At 37.7% G+C, this 17769-nt stretch overlaps 1 protein-coding gene across 1 annotated transcript in view; it reads left to right on the top strand.

Moving 5' to 3' along the window:
* Positions 1 to 4559, top strand: part of LOC140230962 (non-lysosomal glucosylceramidase-like) — a 33257-nt gene extending 28698 nt beyond the window's left edge. Inside the window, exons 13-17 of the mRNA XM_072311106.1 lie at positions 61 to 212; positions 797 to 903; positions 2074 to 2216; positions 2821 to 3164; positions 3880 to 4559. Coding sequence (XP_072167207.1) covers positions 61 to 212; positions 797 to 903; positions 2074 to 2216; positions 2821 to 3164; positions 3880 to 4083 — 950 coding nt within the window. The 3' untranslated portion in view covers positions 4084 to 4559. The remainder of the gene's footprint in view (positions 1 to 60; positions 213 to 796; positions 904 to 2073; positions 2217 to 2820; positions 3165 to 3879) is intronic.
* Positions 4560 to 17769: the final 13210 nt, after the last annotated feature.

The following is a 17769-nucleotide window of genomic DNA, read 5'->3' as shown; positions in this document are numbered from 1 at the left end:
GCGATACTTGTTGGATAAGCATATATCTAAAGACTGTACTTCTTATTTGTTTTGCTACAGAGGAAGAACCATGGTTGAGTCTAAACTGCTACTGGTTCCATGACACTGCGGAGTGGAAGGACCTCAACTTGAAGTTTGTTCTCATGACATACAGGGACTACTATGCCACCAAGGATAAGGAATTCCTGGAGTTCATGTGGCCTAAATGCAAGGTACCCCCAACACTTTGTAAATACTTATTCTCTGTATTTCCATTATTCATTGGTTTATTTATTTTGTAATTCATTCATTCATTCATTCATCTATTTATGTATTCATTTATCGAGATGATGTTCAATATGGTAATGATAGTGCTGATGATGACAATGACATTGATAACAGCAAATGTATTGGTAATAACCAAACTAGATAAAGGAATTAGCTAAAATGGTCAGGATGAGAGGATCAAATACATGTATACTCGGGTTCCGTCCGTCCATCACACAGAATATCTCTCAAAGTGCATTCTAGCAATTTTCATACTTTTTTATCTTCAAGTGATTCTCAGTGATTTGTAATGTAGGTTCATCCTATGACTCTAAACTTACTTGAATAGTTCAGCCAGAAGCTGTTGAGAATAATCTATCTTTGGTTTCCTGTCATACATGTACATTTGTTTTCCAAGTTGTGTAAAATTCTTAAAATAAGTTTGTGCCAAACCCTCTGCAAATGAAGTATGAGTTATTCCGTAAAGCCATGCAAGATGTCATACAAATGTGTACTATGATAGTGACCTGGAAATCTTTTCTTCATTCAGACGGTTATGGCCAAAGCAAAGAGTCAAGACAAAGATGGCGATGGTCTGATTGACCACGAGGGTACAGCTGACCAGACCTATGATGCATGGACATCTAAAGGTGTCAGGTCAGTTGGAAAAATGTCAATTAACTATATGTGAAATAGCTGCAGGCACTACTTCCTCTGAGAAGAAAGTAGATGTCAGTGCAAATTGTGGTTTGTTTATGGAACATATGTTGGACTGAGATTTTTATCTTAACTATCTGTTATTTAATTTGTAATGTATAAGTAAAAGATAATCGGAGATATTTGAGGATATGAACATTTTCTGGCAAAGTGGAATGGATAAAGTAGGTAAGGTGTTTGGAGCAATTAGGAACAGTACTGCAATAATGGAAGGTTTTGCTTGATGAGATATTTGAGTTCAGTCTGATCACTAGTTCTTTTTTTTTTAAACCATGCCATTAAATTAATTAGGAATAATATGTAAAATGCATATTATTAAAGGACAAGTTCACCTTCATTAACATAAGGATTGAGAGAATGTAGCAATATTAGTAGAACACATCAGTGAAAGTTTGAGGAAAATTAAACAATCGATGCAAAAGTTATGAATTTTTAAAATTTTTGTGTTGGAACCGCTGGATGAGGAGACTACTACAGCTTGTGAGTCATATGGGTACAACAGTATAAAGAAAATGTAAAGAAAGTTCAACATATTTTCACTTTTTTCGCATAATAAAAGAGCACTTGACTTGCCTCTTTCTAAAGGCAGGGGGAATAATATTACCCATAACATTTGTCGGTAACGAGTCGGGGAAACGTGTACTTTTTTCAAAAGATGAAATTTTGTGAAATTCTCTTCATATTTTCCTTATATTGTTGTACGCATGTGACATCTAAGTTATTCACACACTGCAGTAGTCTTCTCATCCAGCGGTTACTGCACAAAAACTTCAAAAATTCATAACTTTTGAACGGATTGTCCAAATTTTCCTCAAACTTTCACTGATGTGGTCTACTAATATTGCTACATTCTCTCAATCCTTATGTTAATGAAGGTGAACTTGTCCTTTAAGAGTGGGAACTTTTAGCTCATGAGTACTGTGTAGTTTGCCATCTAGTTAAGAACACACATGACATATTATACATATAGAGCCATTCCCTGTTAGTATTAGAAAAAAAAGATGTTAATGACAATTTCTAATGAAACAAAAGCAGAACAAATATCCTCTGGGAACATATTTTTGTCATAACGTCATAGAATATAATTTGCACCAATGCTTTCTCGTACAGTGCCTACTGTGGAGGTCTCTACCTGGCTGCCCTGCGGTGTGCGTGTGAGATGGGGGAGCTGCTTGGGGATCAGGCAGCTGTGAGGGAGTTCTCTGAGATTCTAGAGAGGGGCAAGGCATCCTATGAGAAGAAGCTTTGGAATGGTATGCAAACATGGCCACATCATTGGTAGGGAGTAACGAGATGGGAAGAGAGTTTGGAAGAAATCTCGGCTTCATCTGTATTCAGATGTATAGGATGTATCGGTTGGAGAACTTGGGAGTATCACATAGATATTGTCATATAATATAAGTGAAACAACTGCTGAGTGTCTGCTGCATTCATTTTTGATAGAAAAGAGATGATTTATATCTGCTTTATCTTCACGATTTATGGGCAATATCTTTACGATTTATGGGCAATGCCTGATTTTGTTGTTGTTGTTGCTTGGTTTCCTGGCTATGTTTTTGCTTTTACGTCAATGTCATCTGCAAAATTATTGCACAAGTGAATAAGATTTATTGTAGTAAAGACAGTTCAAGTCAAGCAGGTGACAAATTCTGACAGTGATGTGAAAAACTTGAGTTTCACAGCATTTATGTATGCCTTCCAAACTCTATCTAAACCTGTGCACTAAGGTCACATCAGTGTTGGCGACTAGTTATGCCTCCGCCCGAAGGGTGCTGGAGGCTTTATTTTCTCTGTAGAGTGGACAAAGTTGAAGCTACCTTAAACTTCACCACACTCCTCAATCTATTCCCAATACAGGAAAATACTACAACTATGACAGCAGCGACCAGAGCTACCATGACAGCATCATGGCAGACCAGACGTGTGGCCACTGGTATTTGAGGGCGTGTGACCTGGTTCCAGATGGCGGCCCTGCGTCGCCGCCATCACCAGCGACAGCCAGGGGTCAGGTCTTTCCCGTAGATCATGTGCGGTCGGCGCTGCGCACAATCTTTGACATGAACGTTATGCAAACGAAGGGGGGCAACTTTGGAGCCATGAACGGAATGCGCCCCAGCGGGAAGGCAGACCACACAAGCCTGCAGGGGGAGGAGGTGTGGGTGGGAACCACGTATGGACTGGCTGGAAACATGATACAAGAGGTGAGGAATAAGAAAAGAGGGCTGCTAAGGTGTTTTTTTTTTAAATCTAATCTTTGTTTTGTTTTATTCAAAAAGGAGAGACATTGGAGAGGCCTTGGAATGGATATTACACCTTACTGCAGTCCTAGAAAGCACTGTTGAATTAACTCATATCTGAAAGCAGATATTGATGACTTGAATGTGATTGTCCTACTTGAGGTCCTTACCAACGCAACCAGCAGCTAATATCTTGCTATAGGTGTTAACATTTTGTTACATTTCTATGTTCAATTGCTTTTGTCATGGCATTATCTTATGATTACCAATATTGCCATAAATCATATATCTATTTGAATTATTAGTATAATCTCGATCGATGATGATTATGAAAGCACAGTGCACTTCCGTTGTAACGAACACAGCTATAACAAAATTTTGTTTACACAACGAAGTAAATATTCAGATCCCCAAATTGTTACTTACATATCTTTATATGCTTTATTTGTTTGGCTATATCAAAATATCGACATAATGAAAGAAACTGCCTGTCTCTGAGGACTTTGTTATAAAGGGAGTCACCTGTAGTATCATTTGCTGTCACTGTGATATATAAGCCAGTCTATGAACCAGACTCTGAACCATATCTATCTTCTTTCCTCTGTCCATCCTTCTCACTTATAATTGTTTCCTCACGTCTCTTTCCTCTGATCAATGCGTTCACCCTTTTCTCATCCAGGGAATGTGGGAAGAAGGTTTCCGCACAGCCAGGGGCTGCTACATCACTTGCTATGAACAGGCCGGCCTCGCCTACCAGGTGCCCGAAGCATACATGGCAAAGAAGATCTATCGCTCCCTGGGCTACATGCGGCCCCTGGCCATCTGGGCCATGCAGTGGGCCGTGGAGAAGCGCAAGAAACAGCAACAGGAGATGCAGCAGTGAATTTCTCCATCTTGGAGATGGGGCGAGATGACGAGATAAAGAGAAAGAGAGAATAATAGAGAGAGATAGAGAGAGAAAGAATGCAAAGGCATTAGCAAAGCAGCAACACTGAGAGAGGTGGCTGGTAATTTATTGTTTTTATTTTTATTTTTTAATTGGCTAAAGTGTTTGGAAGAATAGATGGATAGATTTTTGTCAAGGCATGGGAGTAGAGATATTTTTGCCATCTCTCACTCTCTAGCTCTCTGCCTCCCCAATGTATGGAGGAGTGTGGTCGCAAGGTATCATCACTTTTTTTATTGTGTGGAGAGTGGTCGGTGTGTACGCATCAGTGTGCAGTTGTTTTGTATCATTGTGAGTGTAAAGGGCAGGTGAAATGTCATGATGGAGATGAAAAAGATAATGGTCAATGCCTTGGGAATACTACATGTAGATGACACCCACTGGTATCAACCATCTGCATCCTTCATGTGCCGATCCTCAGAGATGATCATACTCAGATTGCTGTCTTACACAGTGCAGGTCAGGTTTTAACCCGTCCTGACGAATGATGTGATTTTACCATACCTGCATGATTTAGGTGCAGTGTGTTGGGGGTGTGACCTTGCTTTGTGACAGGGTGTGACTTTGCTTTGTGACAGGGTGTGAAAGCAAATGGCAATGCAGATACAGATTGTTGCAGGGTCTGGTGAAGCAACTAATGTTCAGCATGTGTCAGGGTTCAGACATTCAATCTTTGATTTACCTCCATTCACTCTGCAATATTAGCATACAGCATTTATCTGTTATTTGTGTGAGACTTGCCAAGTGACTCACACTCCACATCTACCAATCTCTTCTTCTTTCATTGACCCACAATCATGTCATGAGAGTGCCATACATTTTAGGTGGAGCATGCAGTACTCTTTTCCCACCAAATGCTCCACTGCGTCTAGAGATAAAAGTTGCGGGCAAGGAGGACTTACATTGTATAACCAAATCCTCATTTGGAAGCTACAGCTTTTAGTCGCGCCCGTCCATCACTTGTGGAAAACCGTTCCTGGTGTAGAACAAACAGCCAGGCCAAGAGCATTATACCACAGGTACTGAGATACGTATTTACCCTGCATATGTAGAGAAAGTAGTCAATTTACCGTTTTTTCTTTCTTTCTTTTTGGTCAAAGTGTGTGAAACTGGGATGCTGTGTCATTATTTGTGGCTTCATGCAAAACCAGCAAATTGTTCTGTACTTAAAGAGGGTGATGTCAGACACATAGGTACAGTTGTGCAAATTGATTTTTTTTTTTTTTTTAACTTTGTATCATATCCACTTCTTGGTAATTTGTGAAGTGAAACACAGTTGACAGACAAAGCCTTTACATTTCTGTCTTTGATTGTATTTGTATGTTTGTTTGTTTGCTTGTTTTGATGGTACTGTGGTCTACTGGTAATGTGTATAAGGAAGAAAACTTTGTTTATACGGTCTGCCCAGGTTTTCTGAGCAAGAATGTTACGCAATCATACCACTTTGCAGGTAAATGTCTAGTGATATATGCTTCATACTCAGTGCAAGTATTGATTTCCGCATCAGGATGAAATAATCCAAACTTCACCCCCATCCCCACCCCCTCCTGTCTCTCTGTCTGATGCCTGAATCACCTTGGCTTGTTATGCAGCAGATTTTATGGGCTAGGGCTCCAATTACTTGTACGACAAACAGTTTACCATTTAGAAGCTAAGGCCGGATACATAAAAAGTAATGATAATTTACAACATTTATATAGCGTGTTATTACATAAAATGTCTCTAAGCGCTATGGGAAAAAGAAAACAAACAAAGATAAAGATAGTTTGAAATGAATCCATGATTTATATCTATTCATTGACTAAAATCAAACTGAGAAATATGCATACCTTGCTCATGCATGCATCAGCATGCATTCATTATTTGATGTCAGTTGGCAAACAGGATATATGTGGTGCACATTATCGCAGTCAGAATTTGCATAATCCCAGGCCAAGATTTAAGCTTCCTCTGTGAATTCTGGCCATGGAGGTTCCAGCGAAATTGAAATTTAGAAAGTTGTCTTTCTTATTTTTTGTTTGTTCATCAAGTGTTTGATTTGTTGGAGATATGTATGTAGTCATGATACTATCTCAATGACTACAAGGGTGGAGTGTGGGGTGATTACTGGTGATACCTCATTAGCTCATATTTGAGGGGAAAGTGAGTGAATTGAATTAAAAAAAACAACAACAATAATAATTGTACTGACATTGCTACCAAGTGAATTGCTTGCACAGATTGCTAGAATGAAATATAAAGGCATTCTGACCGCACTTCTTGCCAGGGTGAGACTACATGCGGAGACTGCTGGAATCCGATGGGGCAGAGGAGCTTGCTGGAAGAAGAGCAAGAATATTTAATCAGTCTGGATTGATTTGCTGGAGGATATGGGAGGGTATGAACAATTATGAATATTCATAGAGGAAATTGTATACAAATAGTGCACAGGTGTTAGTGCATTAGTGGAGATGCAGTGCACTTGAGGGTATTTGCAGTGGTGTAACATGCACAACATTGGAGTGAGCTGCATCTCCACTAATGCCACAAACATAATCCTGTGCATTATTTGTTGTATAAAATGGTTCTATGAACCGTTTTTTATTTACCTTTATGGGTAAATACCTAAGTGTTCCAAAAAAACTGAACACGAACTTAGAAATTGTTGACAGTAAATGAGTGATTGAGTGCACACTGCTAAAGTATGCACTTGTGACATCATTGAGCATGATTACTGCAAGCCACAGTTACATATTTGAGCAATGATATTCTCTGAGCAGTCATTAATGCCTGTCATTAGTATGTGGTCAATGGCAAAAACTTATGTCTGCTTGGCATGTTAGGCAAAAGGAAAGACTGGTCACATGATAGCTCTCAGCCAATCATTTGATTAGGATCCATATCACCACTTTATGATAAACGCTGATTTGGAATGTTTGTGCTTTTGATCGACTTTCTGCCACGTGTCTCAATTGTTTGCAGTCATAAGCAAAGATCTCTTTTAATTTGAGCTAGATTATATATTGCCAGAGCGGCTTTTTGTAAATAGACATGTTGATAAAGAGCTTTGTCAGTCTTTGCATTGCATTATGGCAATGAAAGGAACACTGTCTTCTTATAGTCATACATCACTTAAGAGCCTTTCTATTAGATTCACATGCATCACACTTTCCTAATACAAACACATGCCATTTGTAGGATTAGATTTGTTAGTGTGAAATGATTGAGGTGGATGAAATTGCAAAGTCTTCTACATAATGAATTTGTAAAAAATCTACATTTTTTTTTCTACTTTTTTTCAATTTTTTCTTTTTTTGTGGGGGGGGGGGATGTTTTTATTTTGTCTATTCACAATGAATTTTTCATCTTCATTTCTTTCTGTCCTTGGAAAGCAACTGAAGATTTACACAGTACGTTCCTCCGTATTTGCAATTTGTAATTATGCGAATTTCTTTCAGTTGAATTGTGTGTGTTCAACTTGGAGCACCATTGACTGTGCATTACACAGATTGTGTGTGTGTGTGTGTGTGTGTGTGTGTGTGTGTGTGTATGTGAGAGAGAGTGCATGTGAAGATGAGGCAATGTGTATATCATATTCATGCATTTCAAAGTTGATGCCTTCATGATCTGATATATCTTCGCTCTTTTTTAAAACAAGGATGTTGTCATTAATTGTTCACATGAATGAATCAGAAAATCATTTATTTTCTACTGTGAGACTTGGTGAGAAATCAAAGATTGCTCTTATGCCAAAGAATCTTAGGGCAATTATTCCAGCTGTGTTTGCATATTGATACAAGTGAATATAGTTATTTGTAAATACATAATATTATATATCAATGATTTTTGTATAAAGGAATTATTTAAGGAAATACTCTCTAATATATTACCAGCAGTGCGCCTAAACTTGACTGTTTAGGTCATTTGTATTTAAAATTGGAATATATGATTACACCATATGCATCAGCTAGAAAGACATCAAGTCTGTTGCCTTTTCAGGCTTTCCTGACCAAATGGACAGAGGGCAGTATCCATGATTTTTGATGTGGATTCCCAACATTGTATGGGAGAGAGTGTCCAAGCACTTTATGTTGCATCTTGGCTCAATATATCGTACCTTTACTAACCGACACTTGCCCCTCATTTTGCAGGTCAATTAATGATTTCTGTTATGAAAAGCTGGTCTGCAACAGATGCTCTGTGCTATGAATGAAACTATCACAAAGGAATGAAGTACATTTATCTGTTATGATGTGTGTGTGTTGTTGTTGTTGTTTTTTTTTTTTGTTGTTGATTGACCTACATTGAATACATTGGATCCAGAGCAAACTCATTATGCCTGTTATCCAGTGCAAGTTGATGAGAATTCGGCAAGTGAAAGCTATTTATGCTGGTGTAAAGATAGCTTCTGTTTACTGTTTGCTGAAGTTGTTTTCAATAAACAATTATAGCTACTTGGCTCATTTAGGGTTAGCACTTCCTCAAATAATGTCCAGTCGCTTGCCTCATCAGTTGGTGATGTTAATCAGTCTTGACCACTCCACATGTGCTCGTAAAGTCTCGGACAATAGTACAATATCCTGTTGTAAGACTTCATTTACCATTGTTAACATTAATGGCCTGATCAGTTACAAATTCTGTGCACAATAAGTATTTGTCATCTTAAGAGACCCTTTGTAATTTTGAAAACTATGTGGCACATTGTACTATAAAAGGAGGACTTGAAATATTGTGTGCAGGGAAAGTGTAAAAATGAAACCAGTAGTAAGACAAGTTTTTAACTTTTCTACACTAACATTCATGAAACTAGGGCATACCAAGTACTGTTATTCTCAATTACTAGTCCTGTACATGCACACATATGTTGTTTAAGTATAAGCATTTGTAGTCAATGGTAAATTTGTGTATGTTTAATTTTCTTCTCCATTTTCATTTTCATTTTCATTATTTTCATATATATTCAGAAATATTTTAAGAATGCCATACACCTTTGTGCATAAATTTGGTAATTAACCCAATTTGATCATACAATGTATGCCACGATAAATTGACTGTTAAAGGAATAAGAAATATTGCAATTGATGGCAATAATATGCAGTTGATTTCCAGGTTTGTTTTGTTTTGTTTTGTTTTGTTTTTTGTATGCCCTAGTCCATGTGCGATACTTATTTCCTGCTCTCGTCTTATTCCCAATGTGAGTTCACACCACGCAGACACTGTCAGTAGTAGTATCTTTATTCTGAAATGATGATGTACCTCAAAATCATAGTGAATATGATCTTGTTTGTTGTTGTTATCAATGTTTCAATTACTTCAAATGAGTTTTGTCTTGTTCTGCATTCATCATAGTTTTGTGTGTGTGTATGTGTGTTGTGTATGTGTGCACATCTGTGTCTGTGTCTGTGTATGTGTCTGTAGTTGCATCTGTGTCTATGTCTGTAATTGTGTCTGTGTCTATGTATGTGTCTGCAGTTGTGTCTGTGTATGTGTATGTGTATGTGTATGTGTATCATTCTACATTCCTTCTCCAACTTCATGTGTATGTTGCTCATTGCTAGGATTTGAAGAAAACTTGGTTACAATATGTGTATGTATATACTATAGGGAGGGGTAGAGTAATGTCACAAGTGATAGCTATGGAGTGATGTATGTGCCCATAATGGTATGATTAAGTGCTATGAATATTTGTCATCATTTTCCATGCCAATGCCTTTATTCCTCTGCTATGTCTGCAACATTGATATGATAAGGAAACTGGCATTGTATAATTGTATTAAATAAAGTATACTTCTTATTTTTTTTTTTTTTACAAAGATGTCATATCCAAATTAAGAAGTGCCTGATTTTTATGGTATCTTTGTTTCACAATGATTGATGTTACATTATATGTAAGATTGCTAAATAATATTTGCAATGACAAGATAATGTAATAATACACTGCCTTTATCTTGGACATTACAATAATGTACCTAGCATATTTATGATATTTTTATCAGTTATTGATGGTTCATGTGTCACAGTCACTTCATGTTTAGTTTAAATGTTAGCCCCTAGTTACAAAAAAAAAAAATACATGAAATTAAACTCTTGGAGGGCATGTAGCAGAAAATATGTGTATATATGTTTTGTCAATGTGTGCCTTTGCTTTTTTTGGTGATCAATCCACCATTGCTTTGTCGAGTTTAAAAAAATATAATAATTATCATTAATTGTAATGGGTGATATGATTTTTCTCTCAATTTTGGTGACATCGTCATCACCTTCAGATTTAGCAAGAGGCAAGATAAAAAAGAAAGAAAAGTTCATGTTGCAATACAGTCCAGATGTGAAATCGCGTATATTTTTAAAAACACATATTCCGTTTTAGTAAGGCCATGGTTTTTTTGCAATCTTGTAAAAATACAGACAGCTATTGAGCGTTGCCTTGCAAATCAATACTAGCTGGTGGCATAGTTATAGTGAATCACACTTTAAGCAGTGTATGATTGTCAAAACTACAGCATAGTATTATGCATTAGCATACTTCCTTTTTTCAGCATTTAGAATTTATTTAAATTCAGTCATCTTTTTGTTTTTGCTCCGTTCAGGAATACTCACATCAGTGTATGTTTCTCAGAATGGTAGTCTTCTACCTACAGTGTACATTTTAAGGGAACAATTCATGTGCAACTGGAAAAAAAGGCAATTCACCTTCAATTTTCATCTGTTTATCAAACTTGTTTGAATATTATAGACAAATGCTTCATTTGTGAATATTTTGATAGCATGAAGTTTCAGGTTTATTCTTTTAAAACACACATAGGTAAGATAGATCTCTCTGCTGTAGTCTTTATATGCAACACTGCATGATCCGTAGATCGTGGTGAACTACATGGATATGTTTGAAAGCAAACATTGTGTCAGAAGTAAGCTTTCTGTTCCTCATTCCCGAAGATAATCTACTTAAATCTATTTCACTGTTATGAGTTTGTGTGTGTTTTGTTTGCTTGTTTTAAAGGGGACACTTATCAACTACTTGTGTAGGCAGCACAAGTGTCTATTTTATACTCCTTGAATGCTACGAATCTGTAACTTGAAACACGTGACCATCGTTTCTCACCACAAAACTGAGTTGGCTTTTTTTTTTAATTGTGTGTTTATCTCTCATTCACTTACTGTATATACACACACATGCACAATCAAAGCCACATGTAATGAAACTTAATTTTCAAAAAAATATGTGCATAAAATCCTCCAAGAGAGAGTGGTAGATTCTGTCTTTAAATTTCAAGATGCGAATTCTCCCAAAATGTTATAAGGGCCATACGCATTTGATTTATATGTATGAAGAGTTTAAATGCAAAAAACAGACAATTTGAGATATTTGAAATTCAATCAGATGAAAAACAAGGAAAATGATTTTGATGCTTGTGATCATTTTGGCATCTTCAAAAATATTATTTATGTGACAGGTGCAGTATCATTGTAAAGATATAATTTTTCTCTATTTGATGATCTTAAAAACAAAAAGAAGAAAAATGGCATTTACCTGTTTTTGCACTCAAACTGTGTGTGTGTGTGTGTGTGTATTATATATATATATATATATATATATATATATATATATATATATATATATATATATATATATATATATGAAATATATATATATATCATATAATCATAAAATTTAAGTTGATATATGTACAAACATTGTATATACATACATATGTATTTCTTCTTTTTTGTCAACTTCTATCTCATTTCCCATCTTGCTTTTAATAATATATTCACCTCATTATCCCATCTGGTACTACAGTATGCATCATCACCTGAAACACCACACACATCATGCACCTTTGAGATACAATATACGCAGCAACACAAAGGACATCTTCTACACGTTTCATTCCTTTTGCTCTGACGACAGTGAGTTTATGTGTTTCTTTTTTAATATCCATGTTCAGTTGATTAAATCCATTCGAACCAAAAAAAGACTTGAAGAGAACAAACATTCAACATTTATGTCATGCGCACTACACAGACAAATCCACCCCACAAATAAAGTTACAGAAATGAAAATACAAGATTATTTACACTTTTTTTTTGCCATACCCTATTTATACACTGATATAGAAATATGTAAATAAAAATAACATCAAACACTTGTGCAAAAATCAAGCCAATGATTATAAGAATAATTTTGAAGTAAATGTAGCATCAAACAACTCGAGTGATGGCAAGTGAACTGTACTCACAATTGGTTTTCTATGATTGAGCCATTCAAAAATACTGACATCAGATTAAAGCTATGAATTAAATAACACAGATAATTGGTGAACACTGAGTTCAAGCACTTTACAACACAATACATTGAACTCATTTGATCCTGCACTCCGAAATCTCTCCCAGATTTCTACTCCCACGTAAAATATCAATCTATGAAAATATTACAGAACTTGTGATATGCAGTATGTGAATCACAGGCATCTTTTCTCCTGCATTGAATTATGGGATTGTTACAACATTGTATAACCACATGACAAGACCCTCAGCGTTGGGCAGTAAGGTGAAAAAAAGACTTTAATGATCCCCCCACCCCCGGTCCTTTTTGGTGGGTAGAGCATCAGAACCGGCTTGCATTCATTCAGATGATCACAATTACCACTGTGGCCATCTCTTCTGGGGCCACTACAATGATTTTAAAATTATAATTTGTATGTACCTCCCAAGTCTCTTTGTCTTATGGGAAGGTCTGCCCCTCTTTGACAAAAAGGTATGGTGTTGGGGATTGACTAGACTGTTACAAATATCACCTACAGAACTAGCCACACCCACCAATGACTTAAACAAGAAGTATCAAAGTAAGGGGGGTGGGGGGGGGGGATGCTTGAAATTGACTTGACCTGTTTCCACACACTCAATATTTTCACCAAAGGCAGTAGTGTTAGCATTACCCAGATGAGGAAGTACAAGCAGATGTCACAATTGACACAATGACCTCATTTGACCCGATGAGCAACACCCAATCACACACACAAACTATTTACCCTGTACCCACTTGAAGCACAAGTGAGTGGTTATCATTATATTGATATTTGATCCCGTCACGGGTCTACATGTACACCAAGCATTTGAGAACAATAGGGGAGGGACTATATGACTTTTAAGGCAGGTCTACTTCCGTCCAGTAAAGATACACTCAGCTGAGACTATGCCATTAGCCAAGCAACCCTACCAACAGATATAATTACCTCAAGATTAGTTTAGAATAGAGTGCATGCCACATATTGAGTGCATTTCTAAGAAAAACAGAACAAAACAAAACAAAATCATCACAGCCACTCTTTAACTCATTGTGTGCCACTAGCCACTATAAACAAAGTTCCAAAGCTGGCATCCATGGGTAGTTGATACTGTCTGGCATAATTTGTGATAAACCAAAAACAGGTGACTTCAACGCCAAAACACCAAGGGAATTTAGCTGGCTGACAGGAGAAAGATGTAAATGAAATGCCATGTATGACATATTTGCTTCAATCTGACAAGATATGGCAGAGCCAGGAATGGGGACCTGCAGCTGCTTGTGACATTTTCACAAAATTCTAGACACATGTAATAAGATGTCTTCTTTTTTCCTTTTGAGAAATATCAAGTCTTAGTATGGTGAAAGAAACCCTCTGGAAAAATTGACACAGTTTTGACTACTTGAGCACCAGCCCCAGGTTATGGCACTGTTGGTAAATAACTTCATTGCTTTCCCAGCGACTGTAGGTTTGAATAACCATAAAATGTGTAAATCCAACCACTGGAGGCAAGGCTAGTTTTATAAACATGTCACAACGATCCCCACGTTTGAACGGCACTCTCACTCAAGTTAAATCAAGATTATGACATTTAAAAACATCTGTTAAATATGCCAGTTTTTCTTGCATATAGTCAACACAAATAATGCATGGCACCTTCTATTTGCACGTATCAAAATATCTTGCATAGTGCAACATGAATGAACAAAGGAAAAAGCACAAAAACTGATTCACACTCGGCAGACACACAGTGAATACTGCCCTCGTGTGGTTACCCAGGTTAATAACACTGAAATACAATCTGTCTGCACAGTATGACAGACAGCCAAAAGAATAATGCTTCTGGCACTTCAATGGCTGTTTACTGCTCAGAAAACGAAAACTGACAATACTGATGTTCAAATGAACATCAGAAATATTAAATATGCATAATACCGCCTATCAAACTGCTGAAGATATGACATCTTCTTCATTTTGGTGCTCGGGACAAACATCAGCTATCCAGAGAGTAAATAAATATACCGGTAATCTCACAATCATTTTGCAATACAAATAAGTGCCAACAATATTTGTACTCAGCTTTACCTAGGACACAAGAATGCTACTGCAGAAAAATGAATGTCCAAATTTATTGCAACCTGGTCAATCATCACTATGGCTGAATCAGTGTCCAACCATTTTTTTTTTTTTTTTTTTTTTTTTTTTGGGGGGGGGGAGGGGTGTTTGGTTTGATTTGGTTTTGCTTAGAAGAGTTCATTACTTCTTCAGAAATTTGCTTTTTGACTTGAGAAGGTGGGGGGGGGGGGGGAAGAAATATTAAGCCACAGCAGCATTCAACACATTCTAGTGAAAACTGGCTGACTACACAGATACAAGCAGCGGAAGGAAGAACTGAGACATGATAATGCAAGACAATGTTGAACAATTGTAACAAATTGTAGCACAACAGCAACAACAACTGAAGTGGGGGGTGGAGGGGGGGGGGGGGGGTCACAGTTACAGCTAAAAACAAGTGGATATAGAAGAGGAAGGACCACACTTAACATACATGGTGGATTTACACAATTTTTGCTGCTTGCCATTGTGTTGCTATACACATATTAAACCAGACTGTCTTTTCTTCCATCAACAAAAAAAAAATGTGCAGTATCTTGTGTGACAATGAATTCAGCAACTGTCCTGTCCAATAAATAATATAGAAGTGGACACACATATTTTGATTTTGATTTAATAGCAGGCTTTTATACAAGTGGGATAGGTAGAAATTAAGAGAATCCCCAGTGCTTGATTTCACCACACCACTGCTGGACATATGCCCCTGTTTGGTGAGCTACATAACATGATTAAACTAAGTACACAAGTAGAAAACATTGAATCGGCTCAACGAAAAGCACAAACTGCCACACCAGCGTGCACATACCCGACTCACCTTAACACATAACAGCGCCCTCTACAACAGTCATACAGACAATCATGACACAGAGTTATATATGTGAATGATCATTTACATCGTAACAAACTGAATAGGATACTTAAATATATAAATATGTACAGGATCATGGATAACATACACACTCCGTCTCATCTAATAGTTCTCTTGGCATTCTACTCAACGAAAAATTCAAGTTCACTCTATTTCTTCTTCTTCTTTTTTTGTATAAATAGGCAGAAATAATAAAATATATAGAGTATTTTCATATTCTCTTTTATGTTCTTTGTTTCTATCTTGGGTGTTTGGCAAGGGCAATGGTGTGCACAGTTATGTGCCTTGATACCATCTGACTGAAAAGGGGGTGAAAAAATGCACCCAAAACTATCTGGCTCATTTCAGCCATTAATCTGACTAATACCAGAGGACAGAGGATGCCACATCACAAGCAGTTTGTCCAGCAGGACCAGGCATGAGAAGAGGAAAAGAGAACCAGGAGGAGAAGGGAGTGGTAACCAAGCAACCAACAGGCTATCACCTCATCACTTCCTCTTCGTTGAATGGGGAGCAGGCAGTATGCCTCCTACAGGCACTCATCATTGCTCTACATTCTATTGTTTTCTCTCTCTCTCTTGCGACTGCACTTTTCACAGGTTTCTGGAAATGACGCAATCTGTCTGTGAGCCCCCTCCACTGTACAGACACATGACGAGACTTCATACCAATTTCTGTTGGCTTGCATGATTTTTTGATTAGAAATATGTTAGTTACTCGTCACAGACCAGACAAATCAGTCATCAGAGCAGACGAAATTTGTTAGTAAGTGAATATATACAATCTGTATATGATTAGGAGTAAGACTGCATCCATGGCACCTATTAACATCTTCTTCAATCGAACGAGGATTTGCGTGTGTCTCCTGAGCATTTAAACTTTTCCGATGACATACACTACAGAGTAACTAAATAATTATCTCTCTATATCTTTTAGCATCAAAAATAAATCTGATACATTTGTCAAATCTTCTGTTTCTCTGGAGCCAAGGATGCAAAGAGGGCGCAATCATTTATACCTGGATGATGGACTGGATATGGAGACATGCTGAAGTGTAAAAATCGAACTGAATTTCTGATTCTACTGATTCAATGTCTAAGGTTACTGCTCTAATACACAGCCTTACAGACTAAACTTGCTTGCTTGCCCTGGGCAGATATGACCCACTGCTAGGCAAGCCAAATGAATGGGTACTTGCCTTCTATGAGTATTTGGCCTTCATCCAAATGCCTGAAATAGAGACTACTTCATAGGGAGTTTGAATTTGATTCTCCCTTAAATTTAGAGAATGGACCCACAATTATGCACTTGGGTAATGTCCATTATTGCAATTATCATATCATAAAGCATTGTGAACATGATTCGCACATGATTTGCAAAAGTCTAGAACATAATGATAAATTTGGTTTCGCAAGTTCTTGCCATGGATGGACTTCATCTGAGATGGGTTTCCTTCATGTGATCGACATTTTTGTGCCAACTCGCGGGGGGCGGATCCAGGAATTCCGTAAAGGGAAGGCACCTTTACAAAATTAAAGGGGGCGCATGTGCCCCCCACACTTTTTCCTTTTTTAATTCGGTGCGCCCCCCTCTGGATCCGCCACTGAACTCGGTACGTGCCGCACTGACCGTCTACTCTCGTCTCCACATAATGACTACCGGTATACTCTGCATCCCTGACATTCATAGAGACCTACGCATCAGCAGTGTGCTTCTCCCTGGTGGAAGACCGCTGACCACCACACCAGACCTCCATCCCTTCTTCATCTTCCTTGGCCCACCCACAACTTCACAGAAGCCACCTTACGTGGCTGCAGTCAGGAAGGCCAAGCATGGGGGGGTCTACACACCCCCTCCCACCACCACCCTCACTGGGTAGATCTGAAACTCATCACACGAAATAAGCCTGAAAGTGCTTCTTACGAAAAGAAATTAAAATTTTTTGATGTGAAGTAAATTGGCAGCTTTTTTGTCTGTACAGGAATAGTTCTTCACCTACCCCTTGGTTCTCCATTCCTCTCATTTTTAAAATTCTTGTTTGCCTTCTATCTTGTGAATTGTAGTCCACTTTACACTACAAACATATTACTCTATCACAAGTAGATTCTAAGTTTAACAAAACTAATGGCTAAGAGTTCAGTCCATTTTTCATTTTTTAGCGTGTGTACTCTCTGAGATCAAAGATACTTGCTGGAAGATTGTAGCGTCTTGAATGATTGCATCAGCGGCTTCTTTCTTTCCTGGCTGCGATCAGATCTTACTGTTGACACTTTCAGATTGCTTCCCACTGCCTGTGATTTCTACTGTGACGATTCACTCCCAGCGCTTCCATTCCATTCACTGTGAGGGAAAAAAGCAGGAGGGGGGGGGGGGGGG

This window comes from Diadema setosum, chromosome 7, assembly GCF_964275005.1.
Source record: "Diadema setosum chromosome 7, eeDiaSeto1, whole genome shotgun sequence".
Lineage (NCBI taxonomy): Eukaryota > Metazoa > Echinodermata > Echinoidea > Diadematoida > Diadematidae > Diadema > Diadema setosum.
This window is presented reverse-complemented; position numbering and strand designations above follow the sequence as displayed.